Source organism: Erinaceus europaeus, chromosome X (genome assembly GCF_950295315.1).
Source record: "Erinaceus europaeus chromosome X, mEriEur2.1, whole genome shotgun sequence".
NCBI classification, from domain to species: domain Eukaryota; kingdom Metazoa; phylum Chordata; class Mammalia; order Eulipotyphla; family Erinaceidae; genus Erinaceus; species Erinaceus europaeus.
This window is the reverse complement of record NC_080185.1, coordinates 1594938-1618428: the sequence shown is the minus strand read 5'-3', so window position 1 is coordinate 1618428 and position 23491 is coordinate 1594938. Positions and strand designations below refer to the sequence as shown.

General features: G+C 55.4%; 2 protein-coding genes across 2 annotated transcripts; one reads left to right on the top strand and one right to left on the bottom strand.

Annotated features, from left to right (window-relative positions):
* The first annotated feature begins 341 nt into the window (after positions 1 to 341).
* On the top strand, positions 342 to 5791 carry LOC103124169 (opsin 1, long wave sensitive). Its single transcript, XM_007534857.2, has 5 exons — positions 342 to 638; positions 1935 to 2103; positions 2979 to 3144; positions 3927 to 4166; positions 5669 to 5791. Exons 1-5 carry the CDS (start codon positions 407 to 409, stop codon positions 5777 to 5779), a joined length of 918 nt encoding a protein of 305 aa, XP_007534919.2. The 5' UTR covers positions 342 to 406; the 3' UTR covers positions 5780 to 5791.
* A 212-nt stretch (positions 5792 to 6003) lies between these two features.
* Positions 6004 to 23467, bottom strand: TEX28 (testis expressed 28). The gene is given in 12 exon segments (XM_060182886.1): positions 6004 to 6203; positions 6206 to 6277; positions 6280 to 6327; positions 6375 to 6402; positions 6704 to 6741; positions 6744 to 6838; positions 10769 to 10892; positions 20536 to 20541; positions 21418 to 21559; positions 21995 to 22409; positions 22411 to 22601; positions 23450 to 23467. Coding segments are annotated over 12 exon segments (1377 nt in total).
* Positions 23468 to 23491: the final 24 nt, after the last annotated feature.

Below are 23491 nucleotides of genomic sequence, written 5' to 3'. Positions count from 1 at the left end.
CATCACAACACGCTGAACCCAAGGGGCTGTACTGATTCTTGCTGGGGCTTCTGGGAAAGCTCCTGGAAGGCAAGAACATCTGAGCCGAATTTCCAGTGCAGGAGGGAAGAGGCTCCGGGGACAGGAAGATAGTAAGCCGAGATCCTGAGACAGAAAGGGGTGGGGGCAAGGTGGGAGCCTCTCCAAGAAGCATGGATCGCTCAGACAGTGGACCTCCACTCTGCTCAGTTTAAGAATGACGGGAGGATGGCGTGGATGGACAAGGCTGGTGGACGGCTGGGCAGAAGGTTGAAGGAGGGCAGCCCACCCCCAGCACCTCCTCATTCTGTGCCCCACTCCAGGCCCCTTTGAAGGCCCCAATTACCACATCACCCCCAGATGGGCGTTCCACCTCGCCAGCGCCTGGATGGTCTTTGTAGTCTTTGCGTCCGTCTTCACCAACGGGCTGGTGCTAGCTGCCACCATGAGGTTCAAGAAGCTGCGCCACCCACTGAACTGGATACTGGTGAACTTGGCGGTGGCTGACCTGGCCGAGACTGTCATCGCCAGCACCATCAGCTTGGTGAACCAGATGTTCGGCTACTTCGTGTTAGGCTACCCTGTGTGCGTGCTGGAAGGCTACACTGTGTCCCTGTGTGGTAAGTCACCCAGGCAGGGCTTGGGGGCACCGGCGGACACCTACCCCCACGTGTGTCCTGTACAGTGCCGAGTACCGTCTTCAAGAAGTGGGTCCATGGGGGAAGCTGGGCAGCTGATCGTGACAGCTGAGGTTTCTCTAAGGGTTCTGGAGGCTTCTATGTGGGCTTCAATTTGGTTTGCTTGGGTACAAATGCCCTGAGCACCTACTCCAAAATGGTATCTTCCTGGGACAGCCAGCATGGGGCCACACAGAAAAATCTGGAAGCTGAGGGCACAGGCCTCGGAGGCGGGGAGGTTTCCGCCGGGGGATGAAAATGGGCCCGGGGTCCTAGTCCCCAGTCCCCAGCTTGTCACAGCCCACAGCTGCACCCAGGTGCTAGGCTGCGCTGTGTGCCTTGGGTCCATCTCAATCGGGGTTGTGTCACTGCAGTCTGAAGTGGCCTTGTCGACACTGAAGGGGTAGGTGGCAGAGAAGACGCAGACGGAGCGTGGGCAGGGAGTCTGGCCCGAGTCCTGCGACTCGGAGTGTGCACCCTCCTCAGCTTGCAAGGAGGAGCCACAAGGGCCCTGGTGGCAAGGCGACTCTTTAGCGGAAGCCCTCCGGCATGGCCCTGGCTCCAATCCCATGCCACCTAGAAGGGCCAGTTATGCTCTGGTCTCTCAGAACTGGAGATGAAAATGAAAGTTGCAGAAGAATGAGGGGTGCGGCTCTTACTGAAAACCAGGTGGTCTGACAGGTGCCGACACTGCTGGGGTGGTGGCCACGGTCACAGAGGAGACGCCAGGCACCAGTCGGGTGTCTGTGGGCACAAAGGAATTTTTCTCCATCCTGTGTCACTGGTCCTGGGCTCTCGTCTGAGAAGCTCAGAGAGACCCCGTCTGCCTAGAGGACAGTGGGGAGCAGTGGTCTGGGACTGGGTGGGCGTGCGGCTCCATGGGCAGCTGTGTGTGTTGCCAGACTTCCTCGGGGAGTGGGGCAGGGCCAGCGGCCTCCGGGGCTCGCTCAGGACTTTCACGTGGTGCAGAGCGCTGCGTGAGGGCCCCAGCTTCATGAGTCCATGCTGGATGGTCAAGAAAGAGGGGAAGACACTGAGACGATGAAGAGGTAGGAGCCAGGGGCCAGGGAGAGGCGGGTACAGCCCCCACATTCTCTCTGGAGATCAGGTTTCACAGGCAGGCGGGAGAAGCCTGTTGACTGACTGACAACTGCCGCTGGTCCCGGACCAGTGGGACAAGTGCTGTGGAGGGCTCTCGTGGGTCCGCTCCAAGCCCTCTTGTCTGCTCTGCTCCCCCAGGCATCACAGGGCTCTGGTCCCTGGCCATCATCTCTTGGGAGCGGTGGCTGGTGGTTTGCAAGCCCTTTGGCAGCCTGCGGTTTGATGCCAAGATGGCCATCCTGGGCATCGCCTTCTCTTGGATCTGGTCGGCAGTGTGGACTGCCCCGCCCATCTTCGGCTGGAGCCGGTGAGGATGCCAGGGGTCCTTGGGATGGGGGCAGTCCTTGAGATGACACCGTGACCCAGGGGGCAAATTGCCTCCAGTCCTCTAGCCTCTGTGTGCCCACAAGGCAAGCAAGGAGGCCTGGATCTCCCTGGGCACCCTAGGGTGGGCGATGTCTGCCTGGAGGCGTTGGCCTGGTCTCCACCAGGGGAAGCAGCCTGGGCTTTGCCAGCCTGTGAAAAGCAGGTTCTCTGGGCTGGGCAGCAGCTTTGGATGGGGGCATGGCTGGAAGCAAAAACCACACACTTGCAGACTCCAGGCTCCTCTCACCTACTCTGCTCCAGGCCTCTTTCTGGAACGTTCTGAGGAGAGTCCCTGTCAGAAGTAGTTTGGGATACAGATGATCTGTCCTGAATAGGTCACATTTTGAGGGGATGGAAGACCCTGTTTCTGAGCTATTGGGGAGGGGTGGGACCAGGCGCTGTATGTCTGTGCTCTCACAGAAAGTGCTCAAGTAAGTCTGCATGGTGTTTGGGGCAAAGGTCTTGGGAGGAACTTCCATCATCCTGGAAAAGCATGCTTGCAAAAAAGCCTCTGTCTCATGCCCCTCACTGCACAGCACCATCCCCTAGCCAACACAAGCAGGTGTCATCAGGCAGGCTCATGTGAAACCCACAGAGTCCATCCATTAACAGGTGACCCCGTGTGAGCCCAAGGCTGTGCACCAAGCTCCTTCACGCAGTGGCAGTGAGATGCCCCCAACCAGCCAGGTAGTCACAGTCGTCCACAGGCTCAGAGACAACATCCTCATCACTTGGGAGAAGGGCTGTGGTGGGGGGCTGCACTGAATGCCACCCCAACCTGAACCTGGCCAACGGCCCTCGCTGTCTCCCCCCCAGGTACTGGCCCCATGGCCTGAAGACCTCCTGCGGCCCCGATGTGTTCAGCGGCAGCTCAGACCCGGGCGTGCAGTCGTACATGATGGTGCTCATGGTCACGTGCTGCATTATCCCACTCAGTATCATCGTGTTCTGCTACCTGCACGTGTGGCTGGCCATCCGTGCAGTGAGTGTGCCCACCATCCTCATCCCATGGGAAGAGGTGCTGCCCACCGAGTCCAGCCCAGAAAAGATCCACAAGGGAAACCCATCTCTTCCTGGGACCACCGGCAGAGCCGGGGCTGCTTGGCTTCTGTGTGGCATAATCCTTTCCTCCCTGGAAGGGATGCTGGGCACAGCCAAACCCCCCCCCCCCACAATGCAGAGCGGGTTTCCACTGGGAGCCCCTGAGAGCAATCGGAGCTCCCCCTTGTGGCCCCTGCACACAGTTCGCAAATGCACTTGGCCATCAGATCCTGCTGAGCCCAGCATGGCACAGGCACCAGCCTGCCTACTTTGCCCTCACAGCCGGGGCTCACAAGCGCGTCACTGTGCACCTAAGCTCCCTGACAGGAGGACACAGTGGGCGGTCAGCTCCGAGCTCCTCCCTACCTGCAGCCTGTAACACACACCCCCAGGAGGCCCAGGAGCAGAATGGACTGAGGGATTTGGGCCCTCAGCTTCCTCCTTCCCCCAGCAGCCATGTCTGGGAGCTGCACAGCCCCTCCCACCTGAGCACAGGGAGAGGCTCCTCCAACCTCTGAGGGGCATCCACATGCCACCTCCAATGGCCCCAGGCCCAGGGCTGCTGGAGGCAGGGGCCCTTCTTCCCCGACCACCTGCCTGAGAGCCAGCCTCCGTTTGCCACCACCTTGCTGAGGGCTGTCCAAGCAGTGACACGTGGAGAAACAGCCCCAGGGACACCCCCTAGCAGCACCTGGTGCCCCACTGACTCTCTGTCTCCCCCAGGTGGCGAAGCAGCAGAAAGAGTCTGAGTCTACCCAGAAGGCGGAGAAGGAGGTGACGCGCATGGTGGTGGTGATGGTGCTGGCCTACTGTGTGTGCTGGGGGCCTTATACCTTCTCCGCCAGTTTCGCCGCCGCCCACCCTGGCTACACCTTCCACCCTTTGCTGGCCACCCTGCCGTCCTACTTTGCCAAGAGCGCCACTATCTATAACCCAGTCATCTATGTGTTCATGAACCGGCAGGTAAGTCGCACAGCTACTGACGGGGAAGGCAGTCGACCCTCGAAGAGCCTAGTGGTGGCTGCCACCCGGAAATGTTGGAACACACGATGGGACAGTAAAAGCAGGCACCCACGCCAGTGGTCTCCCGGGTACTGTTTCAGCTTCAGCCCGCGGGCAGCACTCCAGGGTGGCCCAGTGCCAGAAGCGGGCCTAGAGCTCCAGCCCCTGGGCCTCCCCAGCCCCACCCCCCGGCCATATCTTCCCCTCCACAAGCCCCCTGCAACAGGGCGACAGAGACAGCTGCGATGCCACTGGATAGTGCCTGGAGGGTCAGGCCTGACCTATCCCTTCTGAGCTCCTTCGCCTCTGCTCTCCCAAGTCACTGAGGCCCTGGGACCCCTGTGGCCCACCTGACTCCATCCCTTTGGCTCAATGAATTAACCAGAGGGCCAGTCTGCTCAGGGTCTCCAGAGAGTGTGCTTCCACCAGCCCAGCCTGTGCCCACTCCCCCCTCCAGGACACTCTGCTCACGTAGCTGTCGCACTTGAAGGCCTCGCCAACCTTCCCAGCATGGCTCTCGGCCTCCCCCACACTATTAACCCTTCCTACTGTGTTCTGAAGGAATGTCCTAGAGTGCGGCTCCAGGAAGACAGGGACTTGTGCAGCCTGGCAAAGAGCGGGTATTGGATGGGCTGCTGCTGAGTGAACGTGCAGGGCACAGCCCAGCCTCACATGCACGCTGCGCGGAGTCTGTCCAGCTACCCCGCTAGTCGCTTATTAATTGCTCTCAGAGGGTCAGAGGGTGTTTCTTCTTGGTGTCAGTTCTGACGGTGGAAGGAGCTGGAGGCAGTGAGGGTCTTCGATCATCTCAGTGATGAGACCACATATGATGAGTAATGAACACAGCTCCGCGCTGGGGGGGAGGGACCAAAGAGTAAGACACCCCCCCCCCCAGTACCAAACACACTCTTACCCGAAGAACTGTAGTAACAGCTACGCTATAGCCAACCTAGTCTGAGTCCTGGAACTAGAGCAGAAACAAGGTGACCATCTCTTCCTGAACATTCTGGAGTCAGGGCAGGGCCCTTCAGCTCTGTGCTCACCAGGCCTGTGCTGTCCTCTGGCCTGCAGGCCATAAGTCCTCAACTCAGGCTGCCCCAGAGGCCGGGAGAGAGGCCTGGGACACACCCACCCTCCCTGTGAGCCTGCAGCCCTGGGGACCCTCATCTGGAGTCACCTCCCCAGCCCACTCTTCTGTGCTGGCCCACTCTCCCGGCTTTCCCAGTGCTGGCTGTGGCCATTGGCTCTAGACAGGTCTCAGGGCAATGTGTAACTCAGTCACAGCCTTGAGGCTGCAGCCTCGAACCCTTGGTTGGGAGCTGAGCTCCTCTTTGGGGGGATATGGCCTGGCCTGCAGACATCAGCGCCTGCTAGCAGGTGGAAGTCTCCGAAGGGTCTGGGGATGGCAGGGGGCACCCCACCTTGCCACCTCCTAAGCAGCGCTTTGCTCTTCTCTCCTGCAGTTTCGAAACTGCATCCTGCAGCTTTTTGGGAAAAAGGTGGACGACAGCTCAGAACTCTCCACTGTCTCCAAAACAGAGGCTTCATCTGTCTCTTCAGTGTCCCCTGCTTGAGTCTACCCTGGAGGACAGCTGTGAGGCCTGCCTCCTCAGATTACCCCTCCCTTCTCCCTTGTCCCTGCCCACCCTGCCCCGCTTTCTCCAGCCCCGTGGAACCCGTGGAACTTTCTCTTGGCCTTGGGCACCCACCCGAGCCTGCTGTGTTCACATACTTGGGCTGTGGGGGACTGGAAGGGGAGGGCAGGAGCAGGCAGCGCCGGCAGCTAGAGGGCCAGGCTTCACGGCCCCTCGGGTGGAGACTTGGCGTCCTTGGAGTGGAGCCTCCACCTGAAGGGGAGCCAGGCCTGCCAGTTGGTGGCAGGGAGGGCGTGCCGCCTCTGCCAGGCCAGAGCCCCCAGCAGCACCAACAGGAGTGCAGTGCAGATGTGCAGGCGTGAGCCCAGGAGCAGCGGGGGCCAGGCGCAGGCAGCAGACACAGCAGCAGCAGGACGGTGGTGAGCGAAAGCAGCAGGCTGGTGAAGCGCAGCAGCAGGGCTCGTGGCTGCGGGCATGGGCTGCCAGGATCTGCAGCTGGTGGCTCCGCTGAGCGCTCTCTAGCTTGTCTACATGCAGCCGACAGACACAGGTCACCAGGCAGTGTGGCACCTACCCAGTCCCAAAGCCTGCAGCGTGCAGGGCTGGGAAAGGGGACAGAGGGAGCTGGTGGCCAGCCCAGGCCATCTCCAACTCGCCAAGAACAAGGCTAGGAGGGCAGGGGCTGGGAGACAGCATGGCTAGTGTTGCCAGAAGCCCGGGCCAGAATCAGAGGTCTCTAGGGACCTAGGTGCCCCTAAACTGTGACCCGCAAGGGAGGCAGAACGCAATCAGCAGAGGGGCAGGGCCACGTGCCACGTGAGTGAGGAGAGCCCAGGGTGTGACTGTGGCTGAGCCCCAATGCTCCTCCCAGCTCCCCGCCCTTCAGCATCTGGCCGTGCTCACCCAGATCTCTGCGGTGCACTCATAGGACAGGTAGACCACTTCTCCTTCGTGCAGGCCGGGTCCTGCTTGAGGAGGGACAGCTTGTCCAGTTGCCACTGCAGGTGCATGTCCACCTGGTTCTCCGGTGATGCTTGTCTAGTGAGCAGAAGGGAAAGTCAGCCTCCCTCAGAACCCCACCCTGAGCTCCTGCCGACATCTAGACCACACTGGGGTTCAGATGCCGCCTTCCTCAAGCCTACTCCAGGCCTGCCTGCGGACAGCCCACATGCACATCACTCTGGAATCACTCGTCATTCTTCCTAGAGATAGACTAAGAGCTGTAGAAATCAGAAGCTGCGTCATTTCCAGCACACATTCGCATAGCCAGCGGCTGGCAAGCAGGCAGGCAGGCAGGCAGGCAGGAGTCTTCCAGAAAAACCTGTTAATTACTGGGATGGAGCAGTCACAAAAGACCACGTGCTGCAGGCATCCACTTCCATGAACTACTCTGACTAGCTAGTCCCGAAGACAGATGGGTGGGTTCAGGGGTGGGGGGGGACTGCTAATAGGAGTGGCTTTCTATTTCGGTGGCGACAGTGTTCCGAGATCAGTGCCAAGGGTCCTGCAACTCTGTGAACACACCCCAAGACACTGAATTGGTCGAGTTGGAGTGCTGTGACTGGTTCTCTATAAAGCTGTTGTGAAGGCCGCAGCACGGTGCGGGAGTCCCCTCCCGCTCGGCACACTAGCTCGCCTCACCATGCCGTGTGACTGCGCAGCAGGGGGAGGGGGTCGAGACGCTCTCACAACGGTCACAGCAGAGGACAGCAAGGTGCTGGGCCGCTCCTCCTTGGCAGACCTCGTGCCCCCATCCTTCAAAAGCTTCAGGCAGGTTTGTTGGGTGTGATTTCTCAACAAAACAATAAACCGGATGCAGTACCCTTTAGGATCTGAGAAAGCTGCAGTGGTTACAGCACTGGTTACCTTGCCAGTCTCTGGTATCCGCCCTGGCTTTGAGATGGGACATGCTGTTAAAACCGTGGGCAGCCCAGGAGGCGGTGCAGTGGCTAGAGCAGTGGCTGGATGAGGTCTGAAGCTCAGTCTCCACACTGCCACGCGTGTCAGGGGTGCTCTGCTTCTCTCTCACTGATTTTGATTCTGTCAGGTGGTCCTTTGTAGGTTACTGTGTCAAAGGTGTTCAGCTAGATATTCTTTTTGTTTTTTAACGAGTTTTCCTTTTTAGAGTTTTATTTATGCTTTTTCAGATACAGAGAGACTCTGAGAGGTGAGGGGGAGATCGAGAGAGGCAAAGAGACACCTGCAGCACTGCTTCACTGCTGGTGAAGCCTCCCCACTGCAGGTGGCGACTGGGGGCATGAACCTTGGCCCTGTGCCTAGTAATATGTGTGCCCTCTATCAAGTGCGTCACCACCTAGCCCCAAGATTCCCATAAGGCTGCTTTGTGCCTCCCTTCCCTTTGGCCCCTGGGCAGAGTCTTGGCAACGCCACAGCTGCTACCATCTCTCTTGCCCTTGGAAAAGGGCCCCTCTCCGGCCAGCTCCTCCAGGCACAGTGGCAAGTAGACCATTCTGGAAACTGACAGTATGACAGCCAGCCAGTCAGCCCATGCACCTCCCGGTCTCGTGAAGCTACTAAGGCCCCTGTCCAGGACTTGTCCTAAACCGTACTGTGCTTCCAAAGAGAAATCTTGCCATTTCTGAGGACTGACGGTGACAAACTGAGCTGGAGGCTGAAGGGCTGGTCCTCAAGGATGGCTGGGAGGTAGAAACAGCCAGGAGAAAACAGCAGGCCGGGGATGGGGGAAGCCCACTCCAGACAACAGCCCTGGGCCAGACCTCCATGAAGGGGCCCAATGTGGCAGAGAAGGTCCTAGAGGAGTCATCAGGGATCCAGGGTGAGGAAGTATCTGCAGGCTTCAGGTTGAGAAAAGGAAGGCCCCTACAGGACCTGGCCCTCAATGTGGATCAACAATGCTAAGGACTGCCCCACTCTCTGAAGGGAGGTTTGATCAACATCCTCTCCCGCTCGAGGAAGATGGGTCTGGAAATGAGTGCAGCCTAGAACGTTCCCAGCTATGACCACAGAATAGGAGCTCAGATCTACAGGGATGCAGAGGTTACACAGGCTTCTGCACTGAATATGGGCCCCAGACCAAATCGATGGGTTAATGTTACAGTTACAGTTCATGGTATTTATACATTTTCCCCATGTTTGAGAGCTACTCTCTTTCCTGATTTAGCTTCCTAGTCCTGTTTCCAACTCTGACACCATCTCCCCAGATAATACCTTTGGTCCACCTGCTTGTTAGCTGCCAGGCTCAGGCAAAAACTAGTAAAGTCCTGGGCCCCTTAAGAATAGACCTAAAGTAGACTTCCTAGCTTCTTCCAACATGAAGACCCCAAATCTCATCTGCTCTATTCTTGCCTTTAGGTTCCTGATTATTAAACAGTTTGTCCTGCTTTATATCGTAATGCTTTTCAGCCACCAGCTTGCAGCAGCTACCATGACCCCAACCTGACTTCCCTGGGCAGACAACCCCACCAATGTACCCTGGAACCTCACCTCCCAAGAGCCCTAGCCCAGTAGGGAAAGGTAGAGACAGGCTGGGGGTATGGATCGACCTGCCAGTGCCCATGTCCAGCGGAGAAGCAATTACAGAAGGCAGAATGCCTACCTTCTGCATCCTTTAATGACCCTGGGTCCATGCTCCCAGAGGGATAAAGAATAGGAAAGCTCTCAAGGGAGGGGGTGGTGGGAATTGTATGGAGTCGTACCCTTCCTGTCCTATGGTCTTGCTGATATTTTTATTTTATAAATAATTTTAAAAAGAGAGAGAGAGAGAGCCCAAGGAGCCAGGTGGTGGCACACCCACTTGAAAGCACATATTCCCATGCACAAGGACCCAGGTTCAAGCTGCTGGTCCCCACCTGCAGGGGGGAAGCTTCATGGATAGTGAAACGGGGCTGCAGGTGTCTCTCCCTCTCTATCTCCCCGTCTCTCTCAGTTTCTCTGTCTCTATCCAATAAATAAATGACAAAATATTAAAATAAAGAAAGAAGGAGAGCCCTCCAGGGACAGGAAGGAGGCGATGAGACGGCAGGCAGGATCGGGCATGTGAAGCAGAAGTGGAGGCTGGTCAGTGGGAAGGGTTTCCAAGAAGGCGGGCTTGAGGGGCCTGAGCGACTCTGCAGGGTTGGGGGGAGCACAGGAGAGTGACAGGATGGGGAGCAGCAAGGAGGCCAGGGTATAGGGTGAGGGTGAAAGCTGCGGGGACTGCCAGGCCCTGCTTCCCGTAAGTCAGGCACAGCCTGTGGAAGCTGCTGGCAAGAGGGCCTTTGCAGCCAGGACGGAGGAGAGGTCGTGGAAGGACACAGGACATGAGGCTCAGAGGAGGGGCTGGAGGTCAAGTCGCCCCAGCCCCAAGTGTCCTGACAGACTCAGTAGGAAAGCCATATGACTTGTCCATACCAGAATAGGAACGTCAGTGAGAAAGCCCCTCAGGCTAGAAACTGCCAAGCACTGCCACAGAGCTGCCTGCTATGTGACAGCTGCCGCCACACTGATCCGCAGCAGCAAGGCCAAAGGTCTGAGCACCTCAGGGAGAGCCAAGGCGCGGGCAGGGCAGACAAGCGCTGTGGCTGCAAGTGCAGGGGTGGGGGATCGCAGAGCAAACAGCAGGCGCGGGGGGATGCTCAGCGAGTAGGCGAGTGAATGCAGAGGAAGGCAACACACTGGGCTGAGCGCCCACAGTGCTGGCTGCAGCCCGCACCCTTCAGAACCACCTGGATCTGGACAGCATTTGCAGACGGGTTAGGCGACCGCCTTTGGTCCCCACAACAGTGTTCCGCGTGGCTTGACAGCAGCAGGGAGACTACAGTCTCAGACACCCAGAGGTGCTCATTTCAGGACAGGTGCAGACCAAAGCCCCTCCTGTCAGCCCGAAGCAGTCATCTCAGCAAGGTGACTGGTCGTGGGGACAAGGAACAGAGACAGAAGGCATGCAAAGAGAGAGGGAGAACAGGACTCTCTCCCAGGCTGCTGGCATGGGCAACTGCTCCCACTCACTGCGGTGACAAAGACCAGAAGGTGTGCAAGGCGGGCAGGGAAGCGAGCAGAGCTGCCCCTGCGTCTGGGCCGGGGGAACTCGAGATGCCGGAGCACTTGCCGGCCTGAGCAGTGGACGGCGAGACTGCGGCATGCAGGTGGCGGTCACGGGGCCAGAGCGTCACACCCACAGGCACGGGCTGGCCAGGGGAGGAGAAATGGGTAGGGATCTGAGCAAACCAGGGATCGTGGAGCCACGATTCACAGATGCGGAGCAGGGCTTTTTGCCAGGCAGCTCAGCTGAGCTGAAAGTTCCTGAGAAGTGACAGAGAAACTCACTGCTCACTCTGTCTCTGGGGAAAAGCAGATTCCAACTGCTCTGGCTGCCCAGCCGCCACACCTCAGGCACTCTTAGTGGGGCTGGCAGTTGGTGCAGTAACTGTGGAAAATGTTGTGGAGACTCCCCCACAGCCCACCCCCAAATTGTACAGAGAAACATCACGTGACCTGGGCAAAGAGGGCAACAAGAAGAGTGTCTCAACACGGGGAGACACCCCGACATCCGAGGCAGCATCGTGTGCAGTCAGCCGGGCATGGGAGCATCACGCTTCTTAGCAGGCGAATAGTAAGCGCACAGCCACGCGCCACACAATGCCGGCCCCGGGGCATGACAGAGGTGCTTTCTCAAAGCTGAGGTGCACCGTCACATTCTCTGAGGCTCACACGGTGGTGGGCTGCCCAGTGGCGCATATCCCAGAATGCACCCCCACGGTCTGGTGGCACACGACTACACAGTGGGAGATTACTCTCTCTGCCTTAGAAGGACTAGAGCCTTGAGTGGGCATCGAGGGCAGGGCAGACAGGGCAAGTACTGCATGGTTTCACTGTCCCGTGGTATCTAGCCAGCTGAGTCCACAGCACAGGGGAGCACTGCGGCTGCCAGGGCCTGGGATGTGGTCACAGGGTGTGGACCCCGGCTCCCGGGCGGACCAGTCCTGGGGCATCATGTCCAGCACCGGGACTGTGCTTCACAGCGCTGTGCGCCAGGCACTCGGAAGGTGCTGTGATGGTCAGCCATACAGACGCCCGGCACAGAGACAAGACAGTCATTCCAGGAGGCGAGGGATGGTACCTGAACTTATCGTGGTGATCATTTTGCAGTGCATACAGGTGTCAGACCCGGGAGGTGGCGCACTGAGTAGAGGGCTGAACTTGGAAGCGTGAGGTCCTGGGTTTGATCCCTGGGATCCCATGTGGTTCATACTCTCCCAGCACTCTCACTGATAAATGAACCTTTTAAATGAGTAAATAGGAAGTGTACACAGATGTCACTCCACAGCGCCCTATATCTGAAATCTCCACACTGTCTGTCAATCATGTCTCACTAAAATTAGGAAAGTAGACAGGAATGAATGAAAGGGTGGCTGTTTCTCTCCCACACAGAGAGGCCGGGGTATGTGGGCCGCCGAGTACAGGGCCCATGGCTGGTGGCAGGTGGAGGTCTAAGGGTGACTTTCTGATTTCTTCTCTTTCTTGTTAAGATGGAAGATGTCCCAAAATTTTGGCAAGAAACTAGGCATTCTGGGGCAGATCAAATGGATAGTAGAGAACGGAAAAGCAGTCAGCTGAAATTCAAAGTCAGGGACAGGCTCAGGAGCAGTGAGACACAAGTAAATAAAGGCTCAGTGACAGGGCCGGGTGGTGGCGCACATGTCAGAACGCACAAGGACCAGGGTTCAAGTTCCTGGTCCCCACCTGCAGGGGGAAAGCTTTGCAAGTGGTGAAGCAGTGCTACAAGTGTCTCTCTGTCTCTCTCCTCTATCACTCCCCTCCCCTTGATTTCTGGCTGTCTCTACCCAATAAATAAATCAAGATACTAAATAAACAAACAGACAAACAAGGCTTAGTTATGTGGAAGGCAGTCGGGAGGAAAAGACTTGAGGCAGAGGCTGAGAGACAGGAGGCGGCAGGGCACTGGGGGAGGGGGGGACAGGGTGGGCAGAGGAAAGACCCCAGAAGGCATTGAGAAATCCCAATTCTGACAAAAGACAAAAGACACTTGAAGCCACGAAGTCAAGAAGCGGGAGTTGGGCGGTGGCGCAGTGGGTTAAGCGCAGGTGGCGCAAAGCGCAGGGACCGGCGTAAGGATCCCGGTTCGAGCCCCCGGCTCCCCACCTGCAGGGGAGTCACTTCACAGGCCAGACGGTGAAGCAGGTCTGCAGGTGTCTGTCTTTTTCTCCCCCTCTCTGTCTTCCCCTCCCCTCTCCATTTATCTCTATCCTGTCTAAAAATGATGACATCAATAACAACAATAACTCTAACGACAATAAAAAATAAGGGCAACAAAAGGGAAAATAAATAAACTTAAAAAATTCTAAAAATTAAAACAAAAAAAGAAGTCAAGAAGTAGTAAGAAATAGTGCGGCCCCGGCAGGATAAATGCAAATGTCCGACCTCACAGCAGAGCCACTCAGCCAGGAAAGGAGGGGGTGGAGAGGGCGGAGAGGGCAGGGGAGAGGAGGGGAAGGGAAGGGGAGGGCAGGGGTGGAGACAGGTGGGGAGGGGAGGCATGAGTGGGGAGGACTGGGGAGAGCTGGGGAGCGGAGGAGAGGGGGGGACTGGTGTCAGTCAAAGGAGCCACACCCAAACGGACAGGCCTGTGTGTACGAATCACGGTATCTATTCAGAGAGGGACACCCTCCGTCCCTTCCTCTGGGGACTCAGGGTGGGTGTGGAGACACCCTTTGGGCTAGGGAGCAGGAACCCAGGGAAAAGAAAGGAGAGCCCCAGGGGGCCAGGGCCGTAGGGGCCCAGCTGACCGGCCAGTGCCGCTGGCCTGGCACCTGCCTGGGGCGAGACAAACCTCCCCCAAGCCAGACCCCCAGGAATGAGCCTGGGGACGTGGGGGAACTTGCTGGAAGGAAATGTGGGCCTTGCCCTCTGACTAGCCAGGTTGCTCTCAGCACACCCCCAAACGCCTTCCCCCAGGACTCCCTGCCTGCGCTTGGTGCCTGGAGCACCGGGCGACAAGAGGGCTTTGTGATGGCGCCTCCCTTGATCTGCCACACCTGTCACTTCTCCCCCAACAGCCGCCTGCACACAGCCCGAGCCCACAGCTCTTGGAATGTCTGGGGAGCAGAACCCATAAAATGAAGCCCCGCTGTGGGGCAGCTTGCAGTCTGAAGCGGCCGGGAACAGCCAGCTGCGGCCCCTGCTGTCAGAGATGAGAGGACCAAATCTGCCCCCACCCCAGCCTGGACACCTGCAGCTCCTTGGGAGGCTCGGTCTCTGACACCGTCCAACATCAGCCCCTCTGCCAGCCATTTCCGTGGCTTCGGCCGTGTGGGCACCATGGAGACAGGCGCATGGGTCTGTGCAGGACACAGTTTGGCAGGGCGTCCTGCAGCTGACATCCCCCCCCCACCCCCACGCAGGGTCAGGTCTACACCATGGGCCACGGGGAGGCAAGCCACTGTGTGCCTCAACCAAGCCAGGGCACAGGAGTCCCCTAACTGACGGCGCTACAGATAACTTCAGAGGACTCAAATGCCATGGGGTTGGGCAGCCGTCCTGGAGAGGCGTTGAAAACAACAGTTAGAACAAGAGCAAATGAAGCCAGAGACACAGTGAAGAAACAAAAGGAGATGAATAGCTAGGAGAGAAAAACTAAAAGCCTTCAAATAGCAATCGTAGACATGAAACACGCTAGCCGACATAAAGACACGGCAGGGGAAGACACAGCCGCGAGGTGGGAAGCACAGTGGTGGAAACACCCCCAGACACCCAGACGAGCAGCAAATGGAACAGGTAACACCATGCTGAGCCCCGCGGGGCCGCCTCCAAAAGAACAACAGCTGCATTCGCAGACTTTCAGAAGAAGAGAGGGAACGGAGAAGTCCTTTGTGAAGAAAGTGAAGTGTATCTCCCAACTACTAGGAGGAACTGAACAACTGAACATCCAAATACGGAAGACTCAAGGGGTCCTGAACAAAATAAGCCGCACCCTAAGAAGACACACCCTAAGACATTCGGATTACTGCGTTCAAAACAAAAACTAGGACTAGAATCCGCCACCACCGTGGGGACTGACACACAGGATAAGACCGCCAAAGCCACACAGGACAGGAGGAAACGGCAAGCTGGCCAACACTCTGAAGGAAAAGGGTTCTCCAGCAAGAGCACGTGAGTCTGTCAGCGTCTCGTCTGGGGTAGAAGGAAGGATACAGAGTCTTTACAGATGGGCCGTAAGGCATTTGTTATCCCCAAGCCTGCCTCCCCAGAAGTCATAAGTTACTGAGTCTCCACAAGGAGGGAGCAGAGGAAATAGCAAAGACGTGCGGCGCCAGAACGAAGCTGGCGTCAGTCCACAAGAAAAAGCTCGCGCGTAGAGAGCAGCTATTTCTCGCAGGTGTCGCTCCCCTCTTCTCCTTCTACCTCTTATAAAAAATCGCCACTGGGGAGAGTGGAGTCATACAGGCACTGAGCCCCAAGAGAGAGCCCTGGTGGGAAAACAACACTCGATTCACCTAGAAGGCCACAGGGATAGGACTTTACATGTAAACCTCAGGACAATCTTAAAGCAAAATCTATGTGGGGCCGGGCCGTAGCACAGTGGGTTAAGCGCACATGGCGTGAAGCACAGGACCAGTGTAAGGAACCCGATTCGAGCCCCCGGCTCCTCACCTGCAGGGGGGGTCGCTTCACAAGCGGTGAAGCAGGTCTGCAGGTGTCTGTCTTTCTCTCCCCCTCTCTGTCTTCCCCTCCTCTCTCCATTTCTCTCTGTCCTAGCCAACAATAGCAATAACAACAACAACAACATAACAACAACAGCAACAAACTGGAAAAAAATATGGCCTCCAGGAGCAGTAGATTTGTAGTGCAGGCACTGAGGCCCATTGATAACCCTAGAAGCAAAAAAAAAAAAAAAAAAAATATATATATATATATATATATATATATATATATGATGGAAAAATATATGCAACCAAAGGAAAAACTCAGACAGAATACAAAAGGATCAAGAACACACCTGAGTTCCAATAGTAATAGTACATACTGGTAGCCTGATAATCTTTTCAAATGTCAGTGGCTTGATTTCACCAATTAACAGAAACAAAGTGGCAGAATAGATCAAGAAACAAAATCCAACACATCTCATGAGATGCTTGCAAGATAAATACAGGTTCAAAACATAAAGTCAGAAAACAATCCTAAGAGCTAATGATACTTTTAAAAGACAGGTACAGCTGTATTTATAGCCGATAACAGCAACTCCTGGCTAAGGTGATAATGTAGAGCCAGGGATAGCTATCACGTAGTGTACTACATGCTTGACACAATAAGATTCGAAGCATGTGTGCGTGTTTGCCAAGTAAAGGAGCACAGAAATGCATTAAGTCATTGTTAGTAGAAAGGGTTATGTCAGGGACAAGGCGGTGGAACAGATTACAGCGTGCAAGGACCCAGGTTTGAGCCCCCGCTCCTCACCTACAGGGGGGAAGCTTCACAAGTAATGAAGCAAATACTACAAGCACACCTCTCTCTCTCTCTCTCTCTCTCTCTCTTCCCCTCCCTCCCCTCCCCCTCCCTCCCCCTCCTTCCCCTTCCCCTCTCAATTTCTCTCTGTCCTGTCAAATAAAGAAAAAAAGGGGGTGGCAGATTTGTCATGTAGATACTGAGCTCCAGAGACCACCCTAGTAGAAGAAGGAGAAGAAGAATTGAGGAGGAGGAGAAGGAGGAAGAGGAGAAGAGAGAGTGAGAGAGGGAGAAGGAGTGATATCAACAGTAACATAAAATGAGAGGTTTTAAAATAATTTTATCCGTGTATTTTAACATATTTGAAACATCATTTTAAGATTTGAGAAGAGAGCATGAGAAAATTGGAGCAGAGGACTTCCACAGCGGCAATAGAAGGGATTTTTAGCAAACCCACCTACAATCATGGCTAGATCCACTAAACTGAGAATAATTAAGGAAATAACAGCTTTAAATCATGAACTAGAACAAACAGTCTTATCACACATCCATAGAACATTTCAACCCACGACAGCAGAAGTCACATTTTACTCAAGCGCACATGGTGTGTATGCTTAAGAACAGGCTACACGCTGGGACACAAAACAGGTATCAAGAAACTCGTGCAGACGGAAACCATACCAGATGCTTTTACCAATCACAGTGTTGTCCAATTAGAAGATCAACTACGAAAAGAAAAGCTCAAAAAAAAAATCTCAAACATGTGGAGACTACACAGCATGTGTCTCAGTAGCCACTGAGTCAAGGAGGAAACTGCGACAGAAACTGAAAACCCCGGAGGCTAATGAGGACAAAGATGCAAGTCCTGAGGCTTCACGGAAAGCAGCCAAAGTGGTGAAGAGGGGGCAGCAGTGACACTGGTTTCACAGAGAAACAAGAAAAGCACAGACAATTGCACCCTACAGCTAAACTAAGTGTAGGAAGAGCAACACGTAAACTCAGAAGTTAGCACGGGAAGGCAATCAGCAAATCAGAGTGGGAATAAATAAACTGGAAACAACAAAATATCAGTGGACTGGGAGGGAGCTTTTTTCTTTTTTTTTTTTCATTAGTGATTTAATATTGATTTACAAAATTATAAGATCACAGGGGAGCAGACAATTCCACCCCATTCCCACCACAGGAATGCTGTATCCCCATTCCCTCCACTGGAAACTGCAGTAGTCCGCCCAAGGTTACAGATAGGGGTTGACTTTCAAAATAAATAAAATCAATAAGCCTTTAGGTAGGTTTATGAAGAAAAAAGAGAGAAAACGCCAAATTTCTCAGAAACGGAAGAGGAGAAATTAGAACAGAGAGCATGGAAATACAAAGGGTAGTGGTCCGGGGGCAGCGCAGCGGGTAAAGCCCCGGAATCTCCAGCAAAGGAGTATAAGAAGCTATGTGCCCACAGGACTGGGTACATTTTACATGAATATGACCAAGACTGAAACGGGAGAAACAGCAAGCTGCCTCCACTGACCCTAAGTCGGGACATTTCAACAGTAATTAAAGAATACTCCATGGGGGCATTTCACCCAGCCCGTTCTTGGACTTCAGTACTGACGTGACATAAAAACTCATTACATGGGGGCCAGGCGGTGGCGCACAGGGTTAAGCGCACATAGCGCGAAGCACAAGGGTCCTCACCTGCAGGGAGTCAATGCGCAAGTGGTGACGCAGACCTGCAGGTGTCTGTCTTTCTCTCCCCCTCTGTCTTCCCTTCCTCTTTCCATTTCGCTGTGCTGTCCGACAACAGCAGCAGCAGCAACAACAATGGAAAAATAAAAGAATACCCCTAAAAAGCAAAAGTCCTCGACTGGAAGCCTTTACCAGTGAACTGTGCCTGGAAAGAGGAACTCGAGCCATTTTCCCTGAACCCCTCCATAAACTCAACCAAAGTGCCCGTTAACAGGCGATTAGAAGCAGAGGGTGCGGTACACTGCAGCCGTTCAGGCATCAAAAAGGCAACGAGGAGATTTTGCTGTCAGCAGTGAGGAGGAAGGAGCTGAAGACGCTGAAGCCAAGTAAGGCACGTGGGGGGGGGGGGTAAGTGTTGGGCGGTGTCCCCCAAGGGCCGTCTAAGGACGTCAAACAGACGAAACAGAATAGAAAGACAAATCAGTGCAAAGGACCGGACCGAGAACCAGGGCAGGGAGGGTAGAGCACTGCTACGGGAGCAGAAGCGCGGGGGACAGGGTTGCCACCACCAAGAGCAGGACAAAGGACGACAGCAGCTCGGCCACTGCGCCTCGTCAGAACTCCCTGTGATGTCACGGCTGCGGTTCTTCGTATCTCACTCACTGTCCGTGAGAGGGAGCACTTGCCATTGCTGAATCAGTGTGCATCCTTGCAGTCCACTTTGCCTCCTCATACAACAATGGTCCCTTAGTGCTGGTCCTCCATTTTAATCCTGTTTACATGATCAACATTGGAATTCAACATTTCTCCTAGGCCCTCACTTAGAAAAAGAATTCAATATGCAACTCAGGGGTCGGGTGGTGGCGCACCCAGTAGAGTGCACACGCGTTTCCACGCTCAAGGACCCAGTTCGAGCTGCCAGTCCTCACCTGCAGTGGGAAAGCTTCACAAGCAGTGACGTAGTGCGCAGTTCTTGTTCTCTTTCCCCACCTCCATCACTCTCTACCCCCTCCCTCTCAACTTTTCTCTGCCTTATCAAATTAAATCGTTTTAAAAATCTAAAAAAAGGGGGGGGGGGCGGTAGCACAGCGGGTTAAGCACACATGGCTTAAAGTGCAAGGACCAGTGCAAGGACCCTAGTTCGAGCCCCCTGGCTCCCCACCTGCAGGGGGGTTGCTTCACAGGCGGTGAAGCAGATCTGTGGGTGTCTCTTTCTCTCCCCCTCTCTGCCTTCCCCTCCTCTCTCCATTTCTCTCTGTCCTATCCAATAACAGCAATAACAACTATAACAAGGACAACAAAATGGAACAAATGGCCTCCAGGAGCAGTGGATTCACAGTGCAGGCACCGAGCCCCGGCAATAATCCTGGAGGGTACATATATTTGCAAACTTCACTTTCTTCCTTTGTGGCAACTCTTCTCAGAAAACATACTGGGCCAGCAGAACAGCTCACTTGGATAGTGCACTGCTTTGCCAGGCTTGATCCCAGCTCCCACCACACTGGAGGGAGAGTCACTGCTATAGGATCCTTCACTCTCTCTGCTTCTCTGGTGCAAAGAAAGAAGGAGGGAGGAGAGGGAGGTGGAGGAGGAGAGAGGAGGAGGGAGGAGAGGGGGAGGAGGAAGGAGGCAAGGGAAGGGAGAGAAGAGGAGGGAGGAGGAGGGAGGAGAAGAGAGGAGGAGGGAGGCAGAGAGAGGAGGAGAGAAGAGAGGGAGGGGAGGAGGAGAGAGGAGGAGGGAGGAGAGGGGGAGGAGGAAGGAGGCAAGGGAAGGGAGAGAAGAGGAGGGAGGAGGGAGGAGAAGAGAGGAGGAGGGAGGCAGAGAGAGGAGGAGAGGGAGGAGAGGGAGGAGGAGAGGGAGAAGGAGAGAGACGGAGAGGGAGAGAGAGGAGGAGAGAGAAGGAGGAGGAGAAGAACCTGATGAATATGCACACTGTTTCTGATCTTCTGCCTTTCAAACAGTGAGATGGCAGTCAGGCAGTGGTGCAGCGGGTTAAGCACACGTGGCACAAAGCGCAAGGACCGGCATAAGGATCCTGGTTCGAGCTCCCGGCTCTCCACCTGCAGGGGAGTCGCTTCACAGGTGGTGAGGCAGGTCTGCAGGTGTCTGTCTTTCTCTCCCCCTCTCTGTCTTCCCCTCCTCTCTCCATTTCTCTCTGTCCTAGCCAACAATGATGACATCAATAACAACTACAACAACAATAAAAACAAGGGCAACAAAAGGGAAAATAAATATATTTTTGAAAACAACAGTGAGACAAGAGTCAAAAGGCTCTGAAACCTCTCTAAGCAGGAATTTCAGCAAACACTTTCTAAAGGGCGACTATGGAATTCCTGTAAATCCAAAGGACTTGTGTGTGACTTTTAAAATCAAATATATTTATTTGTTTGCTTTTAGTAAATATTCTTTATTTTACCAGAGTACTGCTCAGCTCTGGCTTGGGGTGATGCTGGGGACCAAACCTGGGATCGCAAGCATGAAAGCCTTTTGCATCACCATTATGCTGTCTCCTCAGCCCCTGTATGTGTGAGTTTGAGAGGTTCTTCAAGTCTTTCTTCTGCAAGAGGGGAGGTGTGCCATTCTGACACACCGTTACTGTGATGTGATTTTTAGGAACCAGAGCAAAGACGCACCTGGATCTGCGCATTCAACGGTCACTCAGAGAACAGCCCTCGCAGGCCAGAGAGTCTTGGGCGGGGTTTCAGAGAAGCAGATCAGATGGTCTGTGGCAGCAAGATCACACGAATGAGGCCTCCACTAGTGGGCACCTTCTAGACAGACAGGAGTGCCTGGAAAGGCAGCATGGGGTGAAGAGAAGGAGCCCAAATAAACAAAGAGTTCTGAGAAGTCAACAGTGAAAAGACAGGCAACTCAGCTGGAGCACGAGAAGCCTCAGCTCTACAAAGGGAGACATGGGAGAGCTTGTCACCTCCCTAGTCAGCGCACCATGCCCAGTCAGACCTGGGGTGCCACCCACCACACCTGCCTGTATCCTGGGGCTAAGACAGTGGTGCCAAGCAGGGCAATCTGCCCTTCAGTAGACAGTGGACAGAGTCTGGAGATATTTGGGGTTGTCACAGAGGGGGTGGAAGGATAAAGATGCCCCCCAGAAGATCCACACCCCAATCCCTAGAGCCTGGGAATGACCTCGTGTGGGAGAATGCCGTGCAGGTGCCTACTGCTACTACTACTGCTGAGGGGCCTCTGCAGAAGCAACCCTTTCAGAGGTATGGAGAAGCAGGGCCTCCCCCAGCCCAGCAGGCAGCCCTAAGCGCCCCACACACCTCCTCAAAAAAGGGAAGCGGGACACCCAAGCACAGAGGGAAGGTCAAAAGAAGACAGCAAGCAGATCCATGTGAGCACAGGGTCTCAAGGTTCGGCCTCAAGCTACCTGAGGCCCCCACATTAGGGTGCTCTGCTAGGTGCCGGCAAGTGCCCTCGGAAATATCACTTCCCCAGAGGGGTGTGGAAGAGTCCCCGGATGTTGGATTTGCTTGCACACGCTATGAAATCACCACCCAGAGAGCCAGCGTTCTGTGGGGCTCTCTTCCCTGACTCCAGGTTGGCCCTGATGTTCTTGCAACGCTCTGTGGACAGGTCTGGCAGGAGCGGGCTGGAGGGAGCTCCCTGGAGGAGGACAAAGTGGGCCCCATCCTCCTGCCACCAGACAGTGAGGACTGAGGGGACAGCAGAGCTCTGCCATCAGGAAAGGGCTGAGGAGCTTGCCCCTCTGCTCAGAGCCCTTCCTCCAGGAGTGGAAGGTCAGGGGAAGGACTGGAGTTCAAGGCCACGGTAAGCAGCAGTGGGGCCTGGGCAAGCAGGCAGGGGACAGGGTGCTAGGCACGTGCACGGTGCTGCATGTGCAGAGGCACCTGTGAAGGTGTGAGCCTGCCCCAGGCAGAGGGATCTCCCCAGCAGGCCTTTTCTGGAGCCCCCGAGCTGGGCCTCAGTTTTGGATGGGCTGCTTCCAGGCCCCACACACCATCCCAGCTCCCTGACTGACCCTGGGCTGGCTGTGTTCTAAGAGCCAGAGTAGGGCCATGGTAGAGGGGAGCCCAGCTGGAGCCCCCTGCCAGCACAGCCCCTGCTCACCTGTATTTCTTCTCTTGCAGTGTCTCCAGCGCCTCCTGCGGGTCTGCCAGATGCCTGGCCCTGTGGCTCTGGTGGCCCTGAGGCCACTTCACTGAGTCCCAGGGGAGCCTGGGTCACCTTGCACAGCAGTGGGGCTCCATGCTGGCTCCCCCACTCTGACTCTGAGGATGGGCCTACGCAGGAGCTATTGGAAGGGCAGCGCCTGGGGCTGGGAGCCGGCTCAGGGGCCAAGGCTGGTGTGGGGGGCTCACAGCAGTGCAGACCACTGTCCACCTTTAGCTTGAAGGCCTGGGGCCTGCCACCCCACTCCAGATCCTACAGCTGCCGGTGGCACAGGCAGAGCCCGTACTCGATCTGCTCCATGGTGGCCGACGCGCGCTGGTTGAACTTCCCAAAGGCCTGGCGGATGTGGGGCCTGATGGAGGTCGGCTCTGGACACCAGCTTGAAGTAGCCCGCAGTGTTCTTGGCCCGGATGGCCCTCTCCACATGTAGCTGCTCCAAAAGGTAGTGCATGCTATGTCTGACTCTGTCTTGCAGGCTGCAGGCCAGCTCCCTCTCGGGCAGGCAGGGGTGGCCGCTGGAACTGTCCTTGCTGGCTGCCAGGGCCTGCTAAAGGCGATGGTGTTGGGGGCGTGGGGCACAGGCTCCTGGCCTGCACCGGCTGCAGGAGGAGAGTGGACGTCACCAGCCGCAACTCAGCGAGCTGCAAGGGGAAGGGTCGGGTGAGTGCCTCTCTCCACAAGATCTGTGCACCAACCCAGCATCACTGCACCAGGACCCCAGGAGGTAAGCTCCACTCCACACCTGCCCTATCTACCCGAGAATGGCCAACCGTGGGTCTCAGTTGATAAAGACTCTTCCAGTAAAGTCTGGATGAGACATTCTGTGAGCCCGAGAGGCTTCCACTCCAGGACAGATTCAAGAGGCAGGCACAGCTCGGGGAGATAGTTCACCTGGCAGAGCACATACTTTGCTGTGGAAAAGGACCTGGCTTCTAGCCCCTGGTCTCACATGGGAGCACCAAGCTCAGGGCAAGCTATATGGGTGGTGGGTGCTGGTGTCTCTCCTCTCCTTGTCTCTCTCCCTCTGTTTTGCTCTGAGATTGAAAGAAAATGAAAATCAGCCATAAATGGTAGAATTGCACAAGTGTAGAGTCAAGGCAGAAAAAAAAATAAAAATAGGCAAAAAAAATAAGTTTAAAAAAAAAACAAACAGAGTGGTGCAGGAGATGGCGCAGTGACTAAAGCGTTGGATTCTCAAGCATAAGGTCCTGAGTTCGGTCCCTGGCAGCACATGTACCAGAGTGATATCTGGTTCTTTCTCTCTCTCCTATCTTTCTCATGAATAAATAAATAAAATCTTTAAAAAAAAAAAAAAAAAGCCAGAGCTGAGTAGTGCTCTGGGGAAAACAGAAAAAACCAAAAGGAGCGCCGCCACCGCCTGGAGTCCCACACTCCCTCCGGAGCGTCCATCCAGTTCGTGCAGTGCCGAGGAGC

Coding starts and splice junctions, on each gene's coding strand:
- LOC103124169 (XM_007534857.2), top strand. CDS start 407: ATGGTCTTTGTAGTCTTTGCGTCCGTCTTCACCAACGGGCTGGTGCTA. Junction 639..1,934: donor CTACACTGTGTCCCTGTGTG/GTAAGTCACCCA, acceptor CTGCTCCCCCAG/GCATCACAGGGCTCTGGTCC. Junction 4,167..5,668: donor ATGTGTTCATGAACCGGCAG/GTAAGTCGCACA, acceptor TCTCTCCTGCAG/TTTCGAAACTGCATCCTGCA.